The 22,942-nt window shown below is 42.6% G+C and overlaps 1 protein-coding gene across 39 annotated transcripts in view; it reads right to left on the reverse strand.

Moving 5' to 3' along the window:
* The window catches only part of mapta (microtubule-associated protein tau a), a 53,237-nt gene extending 37,616 nt beyond the window's left edge, over positions 1-15,621 (reverse strand). For 7 of the 39 annotated variants that reach the window (XM_033611391.2, XM_033611390.2, XM_033611389.2 and 4 more), the window contains exon 1: positions 15,478-15,621. Coding sequence is in view for 31 of the 39 variants with exons in the window: in XM_078163576.1 (XP_078019702.1) it covers positions 5,956-6,060 (105 nt within the window). In the remaining 8 variants the exon portion in view is untranslated. Of the gene's footprint in view, positions 1-5,370; positions 5,498-5,955; positions 6,116-15,477 lie in introns of those variants that run through there. The other 32 variants (XM_078163554.1, XM_078163553.1, XM_078163556.1 and 29 more) reach the window with 16 other exon arrangements.
* Between the last annotated feature and the right edge of the window lie 7,321 nt (positions 15,622-22,942).

Here is a 22,942-nt window from a genome sequence, read left to right on the forward strand (position 1 = left end):
GAGGGAGGAAGCATTCAGATGATTCACTGTAGTAACAGCACTAACACCACTCTGTGGAAATATTCTGTCACAAGTAAAAGTCAGTTGAAAAATCTTCTCTGTGACTGTCACACTATTATTTATTATATCATTAGATTATTGTGACTCATACATTAAAGCTGGGATACGCAGTTTAGTTTTGGTGTCACTGGGCCAGAGTCCCATAACAAACTTTAAGCATATTGTAATTCAAGTGATCTGAGAGAACACCAGACTTCTGCACCTCCTCTTGGCTCTGTTTTCATGTTTTAGATAATCTAGCCTGTGACAGGAGACTTTGGCCAGTCACAGGTCATTTCAGAGAGAGGGCGTTCCTATTGGCTGTTCTGCAAATGCAAATATTTGCGCACATCCCTTCAGATGGTGAAAGTCTCTCAGAGATGAGAGAGTATGTACCTAATAGTTCATCCTTCTGCTAACCGGAACTAAAGGCTCAAACTCATGTTTATGTAGCTAACAATGGCTAGAGACTCAAATCACAGTGTGTCATCTGCCTCACCCCCCGAGGCTATAGACCGTCTCAGTGGGGGGGAGCAGACAGCTGATCCAGAGAATGACCCTGAATCAGCAGCCACAGCGACCCAAATCCAGCCAGCATGAACCCCGAATACGCCCCAGCTCCCCACCAGATCAGCAAACTTTCTGTTGCTGCTGTTACACAGGTCAGACCTAGTGCTGCAACTGGACACCTGCCCACTGTGACACCACTGCGGGGTTTGCTCTGGTTGAATTCCAGCTGCTACAGCCGCCAACCGAAGGTCCGTCTCCTGAGCTACTGCCCACGCTCCTCCAGTAGAAGAAGGCCACAGGGAGTGAGATGGAGAGACCGAGAGGTGGCTAGCAGCTAATTCTTGTCTCATTTGTGGTCTGATAAACAGAGTGATCAAAGTATGGGAAACACTTGGTTAGTGTCATGCATTTGCCCATGGTCGACTGGTGGGAGGGGCTTATGACAGGAAGGGAAGACATTTTTGGGGGGTCTTTTTTATTTCTCTGCCTACACCAACTTTACTGGATTTTGCTGTTGTAGTTTGTTGAGGTGGAGCTCATTTTGAAATGTTAGCCAATGATTATTTTCATTTTGGATTAATCTGCTGATTATTTTCTTTTTTTGTTTTATTTGTATAAACTTTTGGGTAGTTTAATTTATCATGAAACATTTTATAAACTCTATAAATGTCCTGTCTGCAAAAAATTGTATTGTAAAGTAACTGCTCTCAAATCTAGAGTCAAATAAATGGAGTAAAAATTACAATATTTTTCTCTGACATGTAGAGTAGAAGTATAAAGTACCTGAAATTTGTACTTAAGTACAGTACTTGAGTAAATGTACTTAGTTACATCGCCCCACTGCTGCTAATAGTGTGCACCATACCACAGGAAGTAAACCTTAGAGTCTCGACACCCTCCTTCGACCAGCGAGATGTGAACTGCGTCAAATCTCATAAAAAGAGGATTACACATCAGATTAAACACAAGCCTCTGTTACATCAGCAGTTTTCACTTTGAATCATGTTTTTTTTCACTGCCCTCACACACACACACACACACACACACACACACACACTGAGCTAGGGCGGAGAGCTTATGGCGTAATCGGTCTCGGCATCCAAACTGCTCTTTCCATGTTAGTATGGTGAGGCAGATTTGTCGGCTTCTGATCTTTATTTTCGCCCTCATGCCCACTTTGGCACAAAAACATGACTCTGTTTAATCTCTCAGAGGCGCTGCGTCAAGCTTAAGACTGTTCATATCATAGTGTTAGTTTACTATGAGTTCACAGAATTATCATCTGCCACTAATATGTAGATATGGAGATCAGTCTGCATCGATGAAGAGTAGCTGAAGTAACGTTGCTATTCTGTCGGAGGTGGAAAGTAGATTTACTCGAGATGTGTACTTAGGTTAAATAGACACAGACTTGTGCTTTACTTGAATCTTTCCTTTTTATGTTTCTTCATACTTTATATTTCAGAGGGGAATGTTGTACATTACAGGATGGCTTTGAGAATGAAAGGGGGAGACAGAGAGGGGATGACATGCAGCAAAGGGCCACAGTTTGGAACTGAGCCCACGGCCACTGCAGCAAGGACATGGCCTTTTTACATGGGGCATCCACTCTACCAGGTGAGCTGGTGGGCGCCTGAAATATTGTCCTTTCTGCTCCAATAGATTCATCTGACAGCTGTAGTTACTGCCTTCTTCACAGACTGGGATTTGTACAAAATTAAATATAAAGCGTTTATCAAATACAGCACATTATGATTAAACATGCACCTCCTTACCATTTTGACATACAAAAACAAAAACAAAACAAACAACAACAACAACAAAACAGTGTGTAGTTGGGCCTCTTGTCAAGACATCTAAAGTCATTTAAACTGTTGGGGGAAAAATTCTCCAGTATTTCATAGAAAAATAACAGATGAAAGAAATATACAAAAAACATAAATAAATAAATAGATTAATAAATAAATATAAATTTGTGTATCAGAACTGAGTTTCTTCTTCTGACCTCTCTTATTAATCATCTCATGACCCCTCAAGTTCATCTGGTGACCTTTTGAAGGGGCCCGACCCCCAGGTTGGGAACCACTGGGCTAAAGTGTGCCAAGTACACAACGTGTTTTTGCCAAGAAGGAATTGTTCCTGGACCAAAATGGCGATCAACTCATCACAACCCTCTGACATCATTAGTGTGCTGCTGCTGTGCTTCTTCAGAACTAACCTAGTTTTCCAAAATGAAGCTGAACAAAATCCTTATGAGCTACTGCAGAGTCAGCAAATTAGCTTGCTAACTAGGTAGGCTATGCTAACTAGTAAGTTTGCCAGTAGGCTAGAGAATTGTTAACAAACAAAGATTAAGGATGATGTTATATTTTCAGTAGCAAATACCTGCGCTTAAAACAATTTCCCTTCTTTTTTATAGCTTATTACAAAAGTTTTAGTTTTGTTATGTTTTAAAAAATACTGGATAATTTGTTTATGTCAACAGTAACATGGCAGTGATGGTCCTGGATCAACACAAGTACTGCAATCGTGCAGGAAAATTGTTTTGAATGGGCTATGAAAAAAGGAGGGAAAATGTGTCCATTACAACTGCAAAATGATAGCAAAATTTTAGAAAGTAAAATTAAACAGCATCAGAAACATTAAACAATCCTGATAAGCTACTGCAGGGTTAGCGAGTTAGCTTGCTAACTAGGTAGGCTATGCTAACAAGTTAGCTTGCTAATAAGATGGAATATTGTTCACTAACATTAGAAGTAAGGATAATATTTGCAGTTGCAATGGACACATTTTCCCGACGTTTTTCATAACACATTCAAAACATTTTTTTGCAAGACTGCAGTGCTCATGTCGACCCAGGACCATTAGCTACTGCTGCATTGTTGTTGACATAAACAAATTATCCAGGGTCACATGACAGTGTGGTCCCAGATCAGCACAAGAACTCCGATCTCAAAAAAGAAAAGAAAAGAAAACCTTTTTAAACAGGCTATAAAAAAGGAGGGAAAATGTTTTAATCTCAGGTATTTGCTACTGAAAAAAGTATCCTTAATCTTTGTTTAACAATAATCTAGTTTACTTATTAGCATAGCCTACCTAGTTAGCAAGCTAACTCGCTAACCCTGCAGTAGCTCATAAAGATTGTGTTTCTGAGGTTTTTGTTCAATTGTACCAACTCCAATTTGGAAAAATAGCTTAGCTCAGATCAAGGCTAAAGAATTTGAAAAAAGCACACCAGCAGCACACTGATGATGTCAGAGGGCTGTGATTGGTTGACTGCAATGTTGGTCCAGGAACACATCCTACTTGTGAAGCTACAGCAGTAACTGTAATAATGTATCAACCAATCAATCAATCAATTTTATTTATAAAGCCCAATATCACAAATCACAATTTGCCTCACAGGGCTTTACAGCATACGACATCCCTCTGTCCTTATGACCCTCACAGCTGATCAGGAAAAACTCCCCAAAAAACCCTTTAACGGGGAAAAAAAACGGTAGAAACCTCAGGAAGAGCAACTGAGGAGGGATCCCTCTTCCAGGACGGACAGACGTGCAATAGATGTCGTACAGAACAGATCAGCATAATAAATTAACAGTAATCCGCATGACACAATGAGACAGTTAGTTAGTAATAATACAACAGTCACAGATGACATGTTGCTGTGGTGCTATTTACACTATAAATACATAATACTCATCTTTTTAAATGCGGGACTTTTACTTGTAATGGAGTATTTTTTTCTCTTTACATAAAGGATGTGAGTCCTTCCTCCTCCACAGCTCCTCCTCTCTGGGCTCTTCCCCTCACAAACACTCTTCAGTGATGCAACCGGCTCTTTACAGCCAGCAATGCCTAAAGTGTTGCTGTGGTTACTCCACCCAATAAAACCCACTCTAAAGGCACACTTGGCTCAGCTATGTGACCTTCCCTCTGTGCACATTCATATCTGCTGACCTTGGATGTTTAAACAACGTGCCACATGCAGAGCAAACAACATGAATGGGAGAAAGTGGCAGAGAAAACACTTTTAAATAAAACTTAAAACTTGATCCTCCTGGACAAAGTCTTTTTTTCACCAAAATGTCGGGTTGTTGTTGATAAAATATTAAAGGATAAGTCTGGTGATATTTTACATTTCTCTTAAAGGCAAGAGTTCCATGAAAACACTAAAACCAACAGTGGATGTATCTACTAACACATTTTGCGTGTGTATCAAAGTCTGTGTGTCTTCTTCATTGTTGTCCAAAAACTGTTTTAAAAAACATTCAGCAGCCACAGTTTTGCACTGTGTGACATGTTCCTGCTTTGCCTGCTCCCTCCAGGATTTCACAGGTATTTTTAGGTCTGTTGCAGCCTAAATGATTTCCCAGCAGCTTTACTGAACAACTGTGGTGCATGCTGCCAAGGTTTTTGCAGTGAAAATCGCAAAAACTTGCAAAATTGCTTAGCTCATTGGTATAACTGATATAATTATAATTAAAAACTGAAGGCAACTTGTCCCTCACTGTCCTGAGCGCTCTAACTAACCTTACCAAAAGGCTGTTTGATTTGTCTTGTTGCCTTTCAGTCATTCTCTGAGTGTGTTTTATGGTTCAAAAGTGACTGTCAGTCGATGTCGTTGTTGTTCCACCCGAGCAGTAACCTCTGGGGCTGAGAAATGAAGCCAATGCTGAGGTGCCAAAAACTGCAGTTCCTCTAAAGGCCACTTGAGGCTGGCTCTAAGAGCGAGTCAGTCATCACAGACTTCCATGTTAAAAAGCCCAACTTAAAGGGATAGTGCAGCCAAAAATGAAAATTCAGCCATTATCTACTCACCCATATGCCGAGGGAGGCTCAGGTGAAGTTTTAGAGTCCTCACATCACTTGCAGAGATTCAAGGGGAGAGGAGGTAGCAACACAACTCCACCTAATGGAGGCTGACGGCGCCCCAGATTCAAACGTCCCCAATAAATGCACTATGTCCTTCTGTTTGATAAAACTACAGTGAGCAGCTGTTTTAGGAGATAAGAGACTTTTCTGAAAATGAAACTACATATGTGACCTTTTTACAGATTTAAAACTCCATACAGGGGGGCTTCGTTTGAAATAGTCGCCCACAGATGCTATAATGTTCGACATGATCAATGCATCTTTTGGTTAGTTAGTTGGTTACTTCCTGTTTGATGACCCACAGTAGGTCTGGTCGTCCAAGCATTGTTTGAGTGGTGTACTGAGAGCTGCAGGCTTTGGCTATAAACTGCTTTGGCTGACTGTCGCGTCATAACCAATCTGAAGCACATGTCTGTCCCACTCATGTCATTTTCAGTCTGCACAGAAGCAGCAGGTTGTTAGTGGCCGTTAACATTTGTCATTAAATAAATCTGCCAGTTTCAGAGTTATTATTTCTATAAGTTCACTTACAACAACCTGCCCTGCTGCATCCATCTCTTCCACGCTCTCTGCTATTTTCACGGTCGCGTCTTTTGTCATTTTTCTGGCTCTGACGCAGGAACATAACGTCCCCATTCTCAGTCCTGCCCACAAAGCTCCGATTGGCTCTATTGGTTTTTCAAAATGCTGAAAATACCAGAGCTTCAGTATCTGAATGAGTGAAATAAGCCGAGAGGTAAGCAGCGATCCAAAGGTCTGGACCCAGGCTTGCCTCAGAGCTGAGTGCAACGGACAGGACAGAGGAGTCACACACACACATTATTGGTTTCAGTCTTTTTCTAGGACTCGCTGACAATAACAAAGACACAGACTCACACCAGACTTATCCCTTTAAAATCTACATTTAAAAAACAGGAGATCCCAATATATAATAAATGATAGAGAGATGTTTGTGTGTCCCATAGAAATCCTAATGAATGGTGTACTGTCAGTGCTCCGGGACAGAACTGCCATTGTCACATTACACATGACAGAATCCAAACAACAAGAAAGCTGCACACTTGCCAACACTGACAATCCACTCTGAGAGGCCGTTCACTCTGCATCCGGGACCTCAGACGGTTAGAGAGCAAACAAACTCAAGGCTGATAAGAACTGGATCCTTTCACTGATAATAATATGCACAGAGGGAACGTACATTAATCTGCAGCGTGGTCACATGACAGGTGACAGTTGTTGCTGCTAATTGTCCTTTTTTACGGGCATATTAAGGACTTCAGGCCTCTCACAGACTCTGTAATCATGAGAGCTTTTATTTTCATCAACACACCGTTTGTCACTGGTGTCAGAGCCGGAGCCGCCTCATGATTTGCTTTGGAACAAAACACACACACAAATTTCACCTTCTGCAGAAAAGGAGCATGACAGCGGTCTTTGTCGCAGCTTCATGAGGGGGAAAAGGCTCAAAGGTCTGCTGATGCAGCTTGTTCGTCTCAGGGGCGTGTGAAAATGTAATCTTGGCACAGTCCCACGGCTCCTGAGCAAACCCGCTGGAAGACGGCTCTGCAAGGAGCTCGGTCAACAGGGATGTTGACACAGCTCCAGGAGCACCGAGCATGCAGCAAGATGTGCAGCCTCACACTGTGTGTGTGTGTGTGTGTGTGTCTGTGTGTGTGTGTATTTACCTCTGAATCCAAAGTGTGATGCACCAAAGTAGAGCAAAATGTTAATTTCTCTTAAAGGAACAGTTCACCCCACAATCAAAAGTACACATTTCTCCTCTCACCTGTAGAGCTGTTTATCAGTGTAGATAGTTTTGGTGTGAGCTGCAGAGTGTTGGAGATATCAGCCGTACAGATGTCTGCCTTCTCTCCAGTATAACAGAACTACATGTCACTCAGCTTGTGGACCTCAAACCGCCAAAACAATACATTTAAAAAGATCAACATCAGTGTCTCTTTGTAGAAATCATGACCTGGTTACTCAAGATAATCACAGACCTTGTTGTGAGCAGTTTCATGTAGGAACTACTTTCTTTCTACCGAACTACACCCACCAACTGTATCACCGCACAAAAGGAAGCGTGCATCCACTGCTGCACCTAGCACCACTGTGCTAACTAATGCTAAGGCCCTGACACACCAAGCTGGAGTAGACCGTCAGTCAGTGAGTGCATTTACATGGACAGTTTAATTCCCTTTTCATTCAGAATGAAAGTTCATTCCTATTAAAAGTGATCTTGTAAACACCTAATTCAGAATGAAAATGGCCAATGCGATTGAAAATTCAATCCGATGTAAGGGGCTGGAATATTCCGTTTCTAATTCCCAATGAAAGAATTTCTCACACTGGTATACACTCATTCCTCTTTAAATTCATTCGGGTCTTTTTGCGCATGCTCGTTTCCTTGCCCTGCTGGCGCCATGACGTATATAGCGCGCGCGAGACAAGATGGCAGCCTCTAAAAGCACGGTCTTCTATCTCCCTTCTTCGACCTTCTACCTCCCTTCTCCTCCTCAACAGACGAAGCATTAGCAGAACAAGGTTGTTGTCGTACTGCTGCTTCAAGAATATAAGCAAAACAAGCCCGAAAAAGGCACTAAGAACGGCGTCGTCAAGCATTTTGTTATCCGGAGCGAGGACTACAGTGTTTTCTTCCATTAAACGTATACATGTAACATCCGCCCCGCCCCCTATCCAATCAGAAACCTTCCCTGCCCAAAACCTTGTGTGGACCCAAATACAGGCGATTAAAAGGCGATTAAACTGATCTCCCGTGTAAACCCTCATTCAGAATGAATATTTCTCATGTAAACTACCTGGAAAGACTTTAATTTAGAATGATTTCATTCAGATTTATTTCATTCAGAATGAGAAGCCATCATGTAACCGCACCCAGTGTCGTGCTGTCACTGAGTGTTGCCCTAGTTTCTGCTGTGTGTCCCTACACGTCGGCACTAATCGACCCTTGTCTGCTGTTGGGCCAATTCAGCACGTTGAATCAGTGAAGGAGTCCGTTGGCAAATGAAATCACTCTGATTGGCTGCTCAGCACACGAGACGAGAAACAGAAGTGAGGAATGTTAAAGAGCTCAAGTCAAGAGGGCGTGGCATCGAAACAAACTTGTTATGTAAGATTATTTTTTCTTCGGCATTGAGCTCTTTGGAAACGGTTTGTAACTGATTGTGTTATTATTTGCTACACACACATCCTTTGTTCTTTTAACACTGGATTGTGTTGTTAATGTGCTAACTGGCTAACTAGCGTCATGAATCCACCCTGTTGGTCTTTTGTTCTCCCTTTATCAATGATGAATACAGACAACTGCCACCTGCTGGTATGAAGAGTTGTTTCCTCTCAAGCAGGCACAGAATGAACAGTCCATGCTGATTGGCTGTTGGCTGTAGTCTTCAAGGTATGTTCAGGTGAAACTTTCTGGCCGAGACACAGGTGACGTGATGCGTTGCACCTTTGTCATTCTGATGTTGGTTTGGTGTGAGCCTTTACAGCTCAGTCAAGGAGGTCGCCAGCTATCCGGCTACTAATTCATGAGTAGATGCATGCTTCCTTCTGCGCAGTGATACGGTTGGCGGGTGTAGTTCGGTAGAAAGAAAGTAGTTCCTACATGAAACTGCTCACAACAAGGTCTGTGATTATCTTCAGTAACCAGGTCATGATTTCTACAAAGAGACATTGATGTTGAGTTTTGAGCTCCACAAGCTGAGTGACATGTAGTTCTGTTATACTGGAGAGAAGGCAGACATCTGTACGGCTGATATCTCCAACACTCTGCAGCTCACACCAAAACTATCTACACTGATAAACAGCTCTACAGGTGAGAGGAGAAATGTGTACTTTTGTTTTTTGGGTGAACTGTTCCTTTAAAAGAAACTCCATGGATTTTGCACATGAACATCAATTTTGTATTTGGGGAGAAAACCGGTGCATCTGATCTTCAAATGATCTTCACGACGTCTGGTTGGTTTTTGAAAGGCATTAATGAAAAGATGCCATTAGATGCATGTTGGGGTTTTTTGGGGTCTTGACCCATTTTAGGGACTAAAACCTGGATACCCCGGCCTGTGCTGCCTCAATAATGACCATCCTTTTTAAAATCTTTCTCCAGCGGATCTAAAGTACATTATTAAACTGCTTTAAAATAGTGATAAGGGGATTTTTTTATACAGATTTTGTTCCTGTGATTGATCTTCTGGTCTATAAAATGTCAGAAAACAGTGAAAAATGATTTTCAAGGTGTTCAGAAGGTCCTACATCCTGAACTGTCAGACAAACAGTCCAAAACCCAAAGATGTGCACTTACAGTCATATCAGACACGGGAACAGGGAAATCCTCACATTTCAGAGGCTGCAGATATTTCAGTGTGCAGGATTTAGGAGGATATAATGGCAGAAATGGAATATAAAAATAAGTATGTTTTCTTTAGTGTATAATCGCCTGGACGTAAGAATTGCTGTGTTTTCAATACCTTTAAATGAGCCGTTTATATCTACAAAGGGAGCGGGTCCTCGTCTACAGAGATCATCATGTTGCACCGCCATCTTCTACAGTAGCCCAGAATGGACAAACCAAACACTGACTCTAGATGAGGACATTCACAATTTTTGAGTCAGCCACTGTAGTTAGCAGTTAAATGCAAAACTGCTTTATTCAGCTCCTGGTAAAAAACCTCCTCAACATCTGGATTTTAAGGTTCCAGAGACAAAGGTGAGCACACATTAGCAGACAGTCTCACACGTGCCGAACAGTGTAGAGAACCACTGATCTGTAACATGAAACTGCTTCAATCAGTGTTTTTACTGGTTTAAATCACCAAATCTGTTTGTTTTTGAGATGAAGAGACTTCTAGGGTTAAATCAGCTCACAGCAGAAACCTCCTGAACAACCTGGAGAAGTTTCAGCTGGTGTTAATCTGCAGTTCTCACCACGAGATACCACTAAATCCATCTAACCCTTACACACTGGACCTTTAAAAATAATCTAAATTATGAATCCATTATCAACATCCTTCAGTCAGAGCTGAAAAAAATCAGTCTATTAATTGATTTGTCAATCGACAGTGAATTACTCGACAACAACTCTGATAATTACCATTATTAAACCAATCAGTGATGGCATATATTCTCTGGTTATGAGGACTTTCTGCTTTTCCCCTCATTAATTATATAAAATGTGTTATAAACAAATATATTTCAGTTTTAGACTTATTCAAACAAGACATCTGAATATGACATCTATAACTGTTAGTAGCAGCCCTCCATTATTCAGTTAAGTGATTCAGATGTGATGCACGGCAGAGAATTCATCTGAAATCTTAAAAAGATGTTGTTTTCAGAGGGAGGTTGGATGTTACAGGGTTCGTCTATTAAATGTCAAGAAATAGGGCAAAGTGGCGTCTTTGAGATGCTCATCCCGTCTGAGCAGCAGTCAAAAAGATTCTCCATTTTCATCAACACAAAACACAGAAAAGCAACAAACCCTCCAATCTGAGAGGCTGCAAACAGAATATTCAACATTTCATCGATTTGTTTTCATGCCGTCGGACCAATTGATTCCTCGTGTAATTGTTTCTGTGCTGAAACAGAAACAAAGGCGTTTGTCTGATGCTGTGTCTCGTCCTGCCGGCTCACCAGCGCTGCTTGTAGCTCAGCTGAGAGACGAGGATGCTGCTCTCATGCTTGATTGCCTCTGTATCTCTGACCTATTTTCATTCCCTCTCTGTGTTCTCGCCCAGCCTCCAGCAGCCTCCAGCAGCCTCCAGCAGCCACAGACTGCCTCTACCTTTCTGTTCTGTGGAGAGACCGAAGGTGGAGCCCGTTTCCATTTTACCCTCCATGTCTAAAAGCACCGGAGGGGAAACATCTTGCAGGGCCGGCCTGCACGCGGGCCCCTCCTCAGCACCCCTCCCGTTCAGTATCTGCGGTACCCAGCAGTCACGTATATTTACTGTCTTTGCTTTCATACTTCCAGGATGTTAACCACACCCTGCTACCTCTCCACACATCCTCCTTTCAGCGTCTTAAAACAAGACGTTACATAATCAGTGCTTGACTTTCACTTCCAGTTTGCAGAGGGAGAAAAAGACACCTTCAGAACATGAGGAATTCTCCTGCTGTTGTCATGGTGCCGAGAGTAAAGTCATCTCCAGCTGCTGCATGTTTCAATATGTACACAAGACCCAGAGCTACCACCTGACACACACACACACACACACACACGCACACACACACACACACACACGCACACACACACACACACACACACACACACACACACACACACACACACGCACACACACACACACGCACACACACACGCACACACACACACACACACACGCACTCGTCTACTGGTGAAATGAACCAATCCGCCATCAGCATGGTGCCAATTAACTGCATACAAGAATGCGGTTTAAAGCCTGCTGTGGCTTTTCTTCTTCTCTTTAACGAGACGACGCAATCGGAAAGACGTCTGAGCGTCTTCTTTTGGCAGACGTTTACAACTCTGTCAGGCTTATCTTGTTTTTTGCCTCCTGTGCACCTGAATGAACGCACACACGTCAGAAGAAGAAGAATGAAAACAATTACAATATATTTTATGTTTGATTATCCAAAAAATGAGTCATTAATCAAGAGGGAGCAGATTAGCTAATGATTATTCTCATTATCACTCATCATTTGGCAATAAAATGCCCAAAACTCAAGGCGATGTCTTCAAATTTGTTCAAAACCTAAATATATTCTAATGTAAACTCATACAAAAACATATAAAAGCAGCTAATCTTTACATTGTAGTGGAATATTTGGCATTTTTTTCTTACAAATAACTGAAGAAAAAAGGAACTGTTCCAGATGAATTTTCTGTCAGTTGACTAACCAATAATTAGACTAATATCTTTAGGTATAAATGTAGATACCCGAGCCTGTATAACTTATATAAAAGCTCCGACTGTACAGAAGTAATTTCAGTGATGTCGTTGGGTTTGCCAGCCTAAGCTCCTCAGGCTGAAGCTGGCTGCATGAGGTCACCTTTAGACATGAGGCAGCGGCCCGTCAGTCTTTGCTAAATGGAGCACTTGAGTGTGGATTCATTTCATAACGCCTGACGCTGGAGGACACGTCACTGACGCCGATGACTCCATGAAGTCAGCGGCCATGTTCTGAGGACTGATTGTTTTAATGTGAACCTGCATCTTTGTTGTGGACTGAAGTCCTGGACTCGTGTCCATCGTAGTCTCTGGTGTTTTCAAAGTCCTCTGACCTTTATTAAGATGGAGACAGGTGTCCAGTGTCTGACTGAAGACATACTGGAAACTAAAAACTGGAGTATTTATAATAACATCAGACCACTAATAAGTATAGTTTAAAATTAAAACTTAAGGGCCAGGATCACATTTTTGTCAAAACTCCACCAATTCTACACGTGAAGTTCAGTTTCTTCATCATGATGGCGAGGAAGGGTTTCTGCTTCCTGGTCGACAGAATACCCGATTCGTTAAGCTCCGACTCAAACGTATGCGTTATTCAAATCTATTTCATAGTGATGCTTCTTTTTTTAAATCATGAACGAGCAATGAAAACATGAGGGCACCGTTTCTTTCAGTTTTCAACTCTATGTTGCGACAACACTCTGGTTCATGTGTGGTTATGTTTTGGCTTTAAATACCCAGTTTGGTCGCTACAAACACTTCAACTCTTGTTAAAAAAAAACACCCTCTTTTGTTGGTGTAACACTGTTGTCTGTTGCTGTCCTACTTCACCTAGGTGTCTCGCCATCCACTGGCCCAACCTTCTCCTTGTGAGAAACTCAGCTCATATACATGTAATCTGATCTACATCATAAGTTTGAAACGCACAAATAAAACGTATCGGTGGTTTGCAGAAATGTACAATGCTAACATTTTATTTTGGCGTCTGGGCTGTTTCCTGTGACTGACATATCAATGTTAATGCTTCAACATCATTATGACTGAGTTAAAATCAAACCTATAACCTACATGGGATTAATCTTTAAAAACCTAGTCTCTCTATACAGACTCACTGTTTGTAGCCCGCGTGATATTGACCAATCACGTTTGAGCCAGCTGCAGTTGTTGCCAGGTTAAACAGTCCGTGCGGTGAACATATAAACGGAAGCTGAAAACGGAAATTCGCCTCCTCTGCCCAAATCAAACCGGGGATATAGTAGCACTGAAAGCAGATGGTTTTTAGCAAGACATTAGTGCTTTTCCTGCAGAGATTGTGCCCCAAAACCAGGTACATTGAGCCAAAACAGGATCTTTTCCTGACCATAACCAAGTGGTTTTTGTGCCTTAACATAACCACGTTAACCACAGCGCCGTACAAACCCTAAGTTTCAGGATATCAGCTATCATAATGTCCAATTTGCAGAAATGCACAATGCCAACAGTTTTTCCAGACAGTTGGGTTGCTCTCAGACTGCACGCTGTATGGGCATGTGAGCACTGTATTACGATCCATCTGAAGAGCTCTGAATCCATCCTTTAATCAAACTACCACTTCAGCAGTTCTTAGGGAGGGAGGGGTCCCTGTCAGACCTCTCTGTCTGCATGTCTCCACGAACACCTGGTGCCAAAGCGCTGCAGAAACTTGCAGAAGGCTGCTCTGTGTCTATCCAAACATTACCAAAATGACACTGAGAAGTCTTTCATTCCTCTGCGCGATCATCTGGCCGCGTGGAATGGCTTCCAGCTGCAGCTACAGACTACAACATGCCCGGCTCCCCTCCTCCTTGTTGCACAAATCAATGTAACAAGAAACTGGCTCTTCCCATGAGGATGGAAAGAGGTGTGTCGGAGGCGAGGAAAAGACTCACTCCCAACAAATGCATCCAGTCCATCAGAGCACAGGTATTATCACCGCTGACATGCAAACAGCGCGTTAAGCTCTATTGTTTTCATGGTGGAAGGCTTTTCATGCACCTACTGTGCATCAGATCCTGTCCACTGACCCCGGGCGGATTACTGAGGAGCCCATATGTGTCAGATAAGCAGCCTGGTTCACTGCTCGGGCTGTGTGACAGCGGAGACGCTGCGCTGCTGTGCGCGCACTCTCCACTGTTGATCAAATGAAAAATGGGCTTGGCATTTGCGCACAGGCGCCGCATCGCTCCCGATCCCCAGCTGAATCTGCTCCCTGAATAATGCAGGAATATGAACATGCATGTCAATAAATGCAAAACACCGGGGGCTCGTTTGTGCACTGCTTTAGATGCAGGGTTGTGAAATAAAAAAGAGTGGATGTGTGGTGCACGTACAGCGGTGCTAGAAACCATTTAGGCCCTGAGATGCAAGAAAGAAGCGAAAGATCCAGAATAACGGAGCGAAAAAAAGCAACGTGCAGAGCCACAAATACAAATCAAAGCAGACGACACAAAGGAAAGAAGCTGCAGAGCTGGAGCATGTTTTAGAGAAATAACAATGCCTCATTGTCCTGCTGGGATCTTTCAGTAATGAGATTATATATATATTCTGTCGGATTAGTCTTGTTACGCGCGCAAGGACAATCTCCGTGTGTGAGAGGCAGAGACGGACCTGCTCCTGCTCCTGCTCCTGCTCCTGCTCCGGAGGGTGATGGAGACATTTTTGTTTTTGCAGGGAATGAGGAGCAAACACGGTGTGTTGGTGGAGGGAGGGAGGTGACTGCTCCTGGAGCAAAAACACGTTTGTTTCTGTGTGTGTGGTGGATGGAGGATCGATGGAGATGGACATCGCGCACAATTAGAAAAACGCCCTAAACGCGCAACACAGGCCGCAGCAGGAGGATGTGCGCGGCCGTATGACGTGAGAAAAATGTATCTCATTCCTGTGCACGGTATTTCTATACGTGTAACCGCTGAGAGGCCCAACCTCTCCCACCTCATGCAAAAAATATTAAGTGACAAGACGAATGCCGATGGAGAACAACGACGCAGCGTTTTGGTTCAAGTGTCGGCGGCTCGCTGCGAGGTTCCGCTGTCACTGCGCTGACACTGGATTTGTAGAAATAAGAGAAATATGTCGGGTCTTTTCTTACCTGAGTGCAGACAGCGGTGTTGTGTCTTCAGCGGCAGTCGCTCACCGGGCTCACACGGCTTCTCCTCGCAGTGCAGCGGCCGGCCGGAGCGGGGCGCTGTGGAGCGGAGAGGAGCGGTGACTGGCTGCCCTGAAATGCAACCTGTCTGCTCACAGCCACCCAGCTGGTCTCATGGAGGCTGTAAACAAAGAGATGCAACTACAAGCTTCAAATACACTGTTTATTTCATGATTTATATCATTTAAAGATTCATGTCACCACTCACATGTTCATCACATGTTCATGTTTGAATCAGTGATGTCACAAGTATTCAGATCTTTACTGGAGTAAAAGCAGTAATGCCCCAGTGTAGAAACACTATACGTCCTGCATTTAAAACGTTACTTAAATTACGTTACAAAAGTATCAGCAATAAAATCTATTTACAGATACCCACAGTAAAAGTAGGGGAGAGCGGGGTCATTTGGGACGTTTATGGATCTACATGAAATAACCTTCCATAACTCGGACTATTGAACAGTGTCTGGTAGAAGAGCTCAAGCCAAACATTACTGGCTCCTCTAAAAGTGTGCTCAGGGTGCAGATTTCACTTTATGATCCCCTTAATTTAATGTGTCATTACCTTTAACTCCTGATTGGCTGAGGAGCACTGCATCATGAGGACAGACCAATAGTGTTAAACTGAGCACAGACCCTCACTAGTTAGTTTGATTTGTGATCTCAAAGACAGTTGTGTGTTCTTCCTCCTGAACCGAGTGATAAGGTCTTAATGCATTAATAAATTCTGAATGCATTTTCTTAAGTGCATTTTTTCCTGAAATGTGAGTCCTTGAAGATAAAGTGAGTAACCTCATGTTTGCATGATCTAAGTTTGGGATAATTGATTTGAGATGTCAGACTAGTGACATAAAAATAATAGTTAGCATGTTAGCCGTTAGCCTAGATACAGCCGGGGCGCATAGTAGCGTCAGACCTGTTAAAACGTAAGTGAACGGGCAACCTTCAAGTGCAAAGTTAGTCCACTAAACAAGCTTTTTTTCCACAAAGACCGCCTCATATCGTTAGGATAAATGTCAGAGAACATATAGAAAACGACATGTAAACGCGTTGTCTTACCTTACCGGTGTGCTGCCATGTTTGTTTACCATCTAGCTCTGCTTTCCAAAGCACGGCTCATGGAGCTCACCGGAGCTGAGAAGCGTGGGGACGTTAGCACTAGTCTGCTGCCATGCTAACGTTCCAACTCTTCTCCATGAGACAGGGTCACGGGCTCCCGGCTCAGTTGGAGTTGGAGCATTAGCGTGGCAGCCGAGTAGTGTTAACGCTAACAGGAAAGCAGGGAAATAGCTAAACACAGCAGAGACCGAGAGTGAGTGAAAGACATCGCTAACTGCTAAACTAAGCCAAACTAAGTTGGCTGTTTAGGTTTTATTTCCTCGCCCCTGTGGCGAGTGAATCTGCCTGCAGTGAAAGCGGGGCTAATCGGTGCTTCCTCCTCATGCTCCACTTCACTCAGCTGCCAGCACAACCAGTTAGCCTCCGCTAGCTGGACTCTCCGTTTGGATCCAACCGGAGCACCGAGCCCTGGTTTGTTATTCAGGTTAAAGTGGGAAGAAGCAGCGGGTTTAAGAAACACTGGGACTGTCTGGATGTGATAGTCCGTGGAGATGCTGCGGTGCTCGGCTGCACAGACGAGGCGAGTGGGGGGGGGTGTTGGAGAGCAGAGGTAGAGGGAGGTGTGGCTCATGACACACTTTGTTTTGCTCTACAGGCAGTGCACAACAGCAAACCTAGCGGTGAAACGATTTCGCTTATTGCCCCTTTAAACAACTGCACAATGGATTACTGGCTTGTAAACAACCTTCGCAGTACGATGCCTTTGAACACGCCAGCCTTCTTCTTCTGCTTCTTCTCTGTGTCCCATTACATTGCAATGGTTTCCTGCCGGTTGGCGACACCCATGTAAAGGAGCATTATCGCCATCAAGTGGGCTGGAGTGTGTAACGCTTCAGGGTCAAACCAACGATCAAGCGGAAGTTTACACACGGGTGTGAGGCAGCTGAAGAAATAGTTCCACAGTCGAGATGCGAAAACACGGATGGAAACCACAGTTCGCTATGATTTGTATGTCAGAATGTTTAGGGTGGCTTTAGGACAGGTTCACACATGGCCATAGGCAGCAGTGTTAAGCCAGGCAGGGGAAAGACAAACTTTCTGAGAAGAAGCAATCGTCACTATTTTGGTCTGAGCCACTCTGTTTCATCATAAACAACCCAGACATGGGGCTCAAAGTGCAAAACACCGGACTGCTCCTTTAAGTATAAACGGCAAATGGGCGTTTTTCCTTACCGCGGCCCCTTTGTTCTTTTTTTTGTTCTTTTGTTAATGGTGTATTTAAACATTTAATAGTGTTTGCTGGGATTTAGCCGGGTGGCTGCTGGGTGACACATTCCTTTAAGAAACAGAAAACATCTGAACATCTCCACTTTGAGATTGAAAGAGAGGAGGGTTTGGCTGAGAATGAGCGTGGTGAATAACTTCAGCATAGCTGCTCTCTACTTGCTGAAACGTCACCACTGTTCCAACTGACCCCGCTCTCCCCTACTCATGATGCAGAATGATCCAGTGATGGACACTTACTATATTTAGTATTGTACTTAATTAATAATTTTGAGGGACTTGTTCTTCTATTCTGATACAATTCAGAGGGAAATATTTTTACTCCACTACAATTATTCCACTGGTTTAATCACTTGTTACTTTTAACAGATTCAGATTAATATAAAAATCACTAACATTCAACAAAAAATTAACCATTAAATAATGATGTGTTTTTGTGGTTTGAGCCCAGCAGGATGTTTGCTCCACCTTTACCAGCTGCTGCATCAGTGACACATTAATGCATCAGTTCTCAATGTAACAGATATTATTATGAATTATTATTTGGGTTCAGTGTTTTCAATGCATTTGTAATATTTGTTATCTTACCTCACTGTTTGTGTCCTCGTCTTCAATGCAGCACATGTCTGAAATAAAAACATTCTGATATCAGTTGACTGTTGACATGTTTTGATGTTATTCATAGAGCTGCACATGAGGAGAAATCTGCCTAAAATAGTCTGGAAGGGGTCAAAGGGCAAGACACAGGAAGACACAGGAAGAAACACGAAGACACAGGAAGTAGGGTTCTGGATTGGAGCAGCTACATGTTATAGGATGCTGATGGAATATAGAGGAGATAAAGGTGTTTCAGCTCTGAGACTTTCCTGGGAAACAGATCTGGGTGATGAACATGAATGTGCTAAGATTTGTGGTAACGCCAGAACAATGTCAGGAGACCTGAGGGTGAAGATTATTCAACTTTAATTTCTGCACTGACTTTATTGGACCCTGAGCAGGATTTTCAGACCTGGCTTAAAAGACTCAGCTACTTGTTGGAAGTGTTTTATGGATGATATTTGAGAGACTGTCTGTTTTTCCCCAATCACTGAAATACTGGATGCAGACTGCTGTGTCATGATTAGATGACAGAACTGGAAGAAATAGGTGAGTGAATTAGGCAAAGTAGTTGCACACTGTTTGTGATGAATGGGTTTGGGATATGATGAGCATGTGACTTTATTGTGTTTTATTTACTTATTTATTTATTATTTATGTGCTATTATTTCATTATTTATTTTATTGTGTTTTTTTTTTTAATCTTATCATTATTTTTTTTTTAAAGATTATTTTTTGGGCTTTTTGCCTTTAATTGACAGGACAGTGCGAAATGGGGAGAGAGAGACAGAGAGAGAGTGGGGGGATGACATGCAGCAAAGGGTTGCAAGCCGGAATCAAACTTGCGACCGCTGCAGCAAAGCATTGCCTCTGTACATGGGGCGCCAGCACTATCCACTACGCTACTGACGCCCCAATTTTATCATTATTTTTTCATTTATTTCCCCCATTTTCTCTGGATACAGACTCCTTCTCGCTTACTTACAGAATTTTATTTATTTTGCCCCGTCATGTCTCTTTGGTTGTGTGTAGTACATTAATGATTTGTGAGCCACTCTATAGGCAGGTTGACCCCTCTTGGTTTTGGGTGGGATCAGTGGGGGGTTATGTTTTGTTGCTGTGATGGACTGTATGTGTAGACAAAGTGATGTGACTGATCTGAATATTATAAAATAAAAAATTGCAAGTCATAAAAAAGAAATGATCTTTAAATACAACAGCACAGAGTGCTTTAAGCTGAGCTAACTAAGGACACATGAGCGGGAACATTAATAATGGCCGACCACATCAAACAGACACGATGTCAATCAGACAAAAAAGAATAATTAAAAACTAAACTTACAAAATTAACTTGAAAATACACAAATAAAACAACGTAATCACCAGAAGAAAAAGTTGATATTGTACATTTCTGCAAACCAACTACATGTTACATTCAAACACTACAGTGGACACGTGTGTGTTTCAGCTGAAGCACAAACACCTCGGTTAAGGTCAGGGAAAGATCATGTTTTGGTGGCACTATCCCCGCTGGAAACACACTGATGTCTCCGCAAAAAACAGCCGCTATGCATGCCACAATCCTCGAGGGAAACACAGCAACGACTCGCTAAGTCACAACCAGTTCTGTTGTTTGTTGGTCTTGAACAGTCGTCTGCAGCTTGGCAGGCGTCTCACCTCGGTGACACGACACCCATCACCCCCTCCAGATGACAAAGTCAGCCCATACACTATGTCACTTTAGAAATGATTATGACACGTATAAAATGTGCAAATGCAACACACGTACAATACCAACATTGTCCTCTGGTGACTGGGCTGGACCAAAGGCTCTCCCCAAACCTCCCTTGGTGTTTGGTATAGTCAGGTGACGCAGCGTGCAGCAGTCAGTCTTTAACACGGTGAAGCCCAGAGAAAGTGATTTTAAGAAAAAGTCTGTAAAACATAATTAAAAATTAAAAAACTAAATGTCAAATCAAAACTATGTTGGTTGTTTTATTGTGTGACAGTTGCCTGTAACTGACTGTAAATGTAACAGGGTGAATTATACAGCAGCAATACATGTAACAAAGTCAAATATACATTTGTAATATTTAGTATTACAATTACACAGATTTCAGTTGCTGCACCTGTACTGTACGGTCTCCTCTGGAGGTACTCTACCTACCTCTAAGACATCATCTTGGGAAACTATGTTGAACATTTCCCTCCTTTTGCTCACAATTTATGGAATTAAAAATGTATTGATTAATCAGAAAATAACCAGCAGATTAATCAATCCTGTTAATTGTGAGCTGCAGCCCTACCTGCATCCTATAGATCTTCTTATCTACCTATAAAGGACTGTCTCTTGCCTTACCTCGCCCCTGTTGCTGTTGTGCTCCATGGGAGAGGTGAGAGACATTTCTTGTGTAGTAATTTGCGTGTTTAAGCGCTGTTAAGCTGTTTATAAGTTCATTTTTCAGCCTAAATTTATTGTATAATATGTTGACATATTCCTGTGTTACTTAATTTGTGTAGGGGCACAGGTTATATGCTCACAATTGACGGAGGATTTGTTTTTACCTCTTGTTGTCAGGTATGTTTTCTGTGTTTTGACGTACTGAATTGAATGTAACATGGTATTAGCCGGGCCTCCCTCTCGCGCCTGCAGCTCATCCAGAATGCTGCAGCTCGTCTGTTAACAGGAGCACGCAAGCATGAGCCTATCATCCCATATTGGCCTCGCTCCACTGGCTTCCTATTCCTTTTAGAATTGATTTTAAAATTTTATTTTTTACCTACAAATCTCTAAACAGGCTGGCTCCACCCTGTCTCTCTGACCTCTTACAGCAACATGTCCCCTTAAGGTCACTCAGGTCTGCTGACCAGTTGCTTCTGAAGGTCCCACGATCAAGGCTGAAGCACAGGGGACACCGTGCTTTTGCAGTAGCAGCCCCTAAACTAGCTGCATATTAGGCCGGCCCCCTCCTTACCTGTTTTTAAATCACGACTTAAAACACATTTTTATTTCTTGGCTTTTAACTCGGTGTGAGAGAAGCATTCCTCTGTAACACGTGGTCTTTGTTGTAGTGTATTTCTTGTTGTGTCTCAGTCTGACTGTAAAGCACTTTGGTCAACTGCTGTTGTTTTTAAATGTGCTCTATGAATACATTTTGATTGATTGATTGATTGATGGCCGCCCTTTTGTTGTGCTCCATGAGAGAGGAGCTTGAGTTATAAGGTCATAATTGACAGAGGATTATGTTTTTACCACTTGTTGTCGGCGCCAAAGATATTCAGGGGCCTCTTCATGTCAACACAACACAGACGTCACTAGAGTCCATCAGTTACATAAACCTCAATGAGTGAAAAGTGAAAATGATGTTCAATGAAAAGATCATCACACTGACTGGCCTTTAAATAAATATTATTTACTATTATTATTATTATTATTTAGTTATGATCTAAATGGTCAGTTTGGGCCAACTGACACATATCCATAAAAGTCTGAGTTGTGTATTATTTTTAAAAATGTGCTTCTTTGTTCAGATATTGTGACATTTATTTAGTGTTTTTTAATGTATGTAGTTTCAGTGAGCAGGGTCAGTATCTTTTTTGTATCTTTATCTAAAGGATTAAGCCATCAAACAAGCAGCTGTCTGATGAAGCTTTGTTCAAACCCATAAAACTTTATTTCTAATCTCTAGAGGAGATCCCAAAGCTTCCAGAGATGCCACATTTCAGGGGAAAATATGTACGAAATGATGCACAAGACATTTAAAATATTTGCAGGTGCAGTCATGAAACACTGAGTCGTAAAGCTTTAATATAAGATTATTTTACTAATCATAAAGCCACTAACAGGGAAATAAGAATGGCTATAAATGTCTTTGTTTTATGTAAGGACGTGCAGTGATTGTGAGCGTGGGACGTCCTGCCTGAACAGAAGCTACAGTAACAGACGAGTGTGGTCGGCACACAAAAGGTCGAGTCTTGGCACATAAAGCGTGGAGGCCCGGGAGACTAAACAGTGCACCCTTGTGTCACTGCTCTTTCACTGGCCTCGCTGTGGCCTCTCACTATCACACACACTGGGTGCCAACTTTTACACACAGTCGAGAAACCATTCAGCTCCGGAAAACAGCGCTGGAATTACTGACGGTCAGATGTGTTTGGGAATGTTGAAGCTATGATGTGTTGGCAGGACAAGACTCTTTGTTCCTTCTTTCTTTCTCTCCTCCCTCTCTCCTTTTTGGACATGTGCCCAGCACAACAGCTGCCACGAGCTGTGTGGCTGAAGATGATTGGATTTATCCTGGTGGGAGCTCACTGTGGGCCAGGTGCTGCCGTGGGATCCTTCTCAGGCTGAAAACCTCGCTTTTACACACTCTTTAAATAATCATGTGGTCAGCAGTCTGTTACCTGCAGGGGCCACTTCACTGACTGCAGGAGATTGCAGTCTTTCCAGGCAGGACATAAGGAAGTG

Source organism: Epinephelus lanceolatus, chromosome 21 (genome assembly GCF_041903045.1).
Source record: "Epinephelus lanceolatus isolate andai-2023 chromosome 21, ASM4190304v1, whole genome shotgun sequence".
NCBI lineage: Eukaryota > Metazoa > Chordata > Actinopteri > Perciformes > Serranidae > Epinephelus > Epinephelus lanceolatus.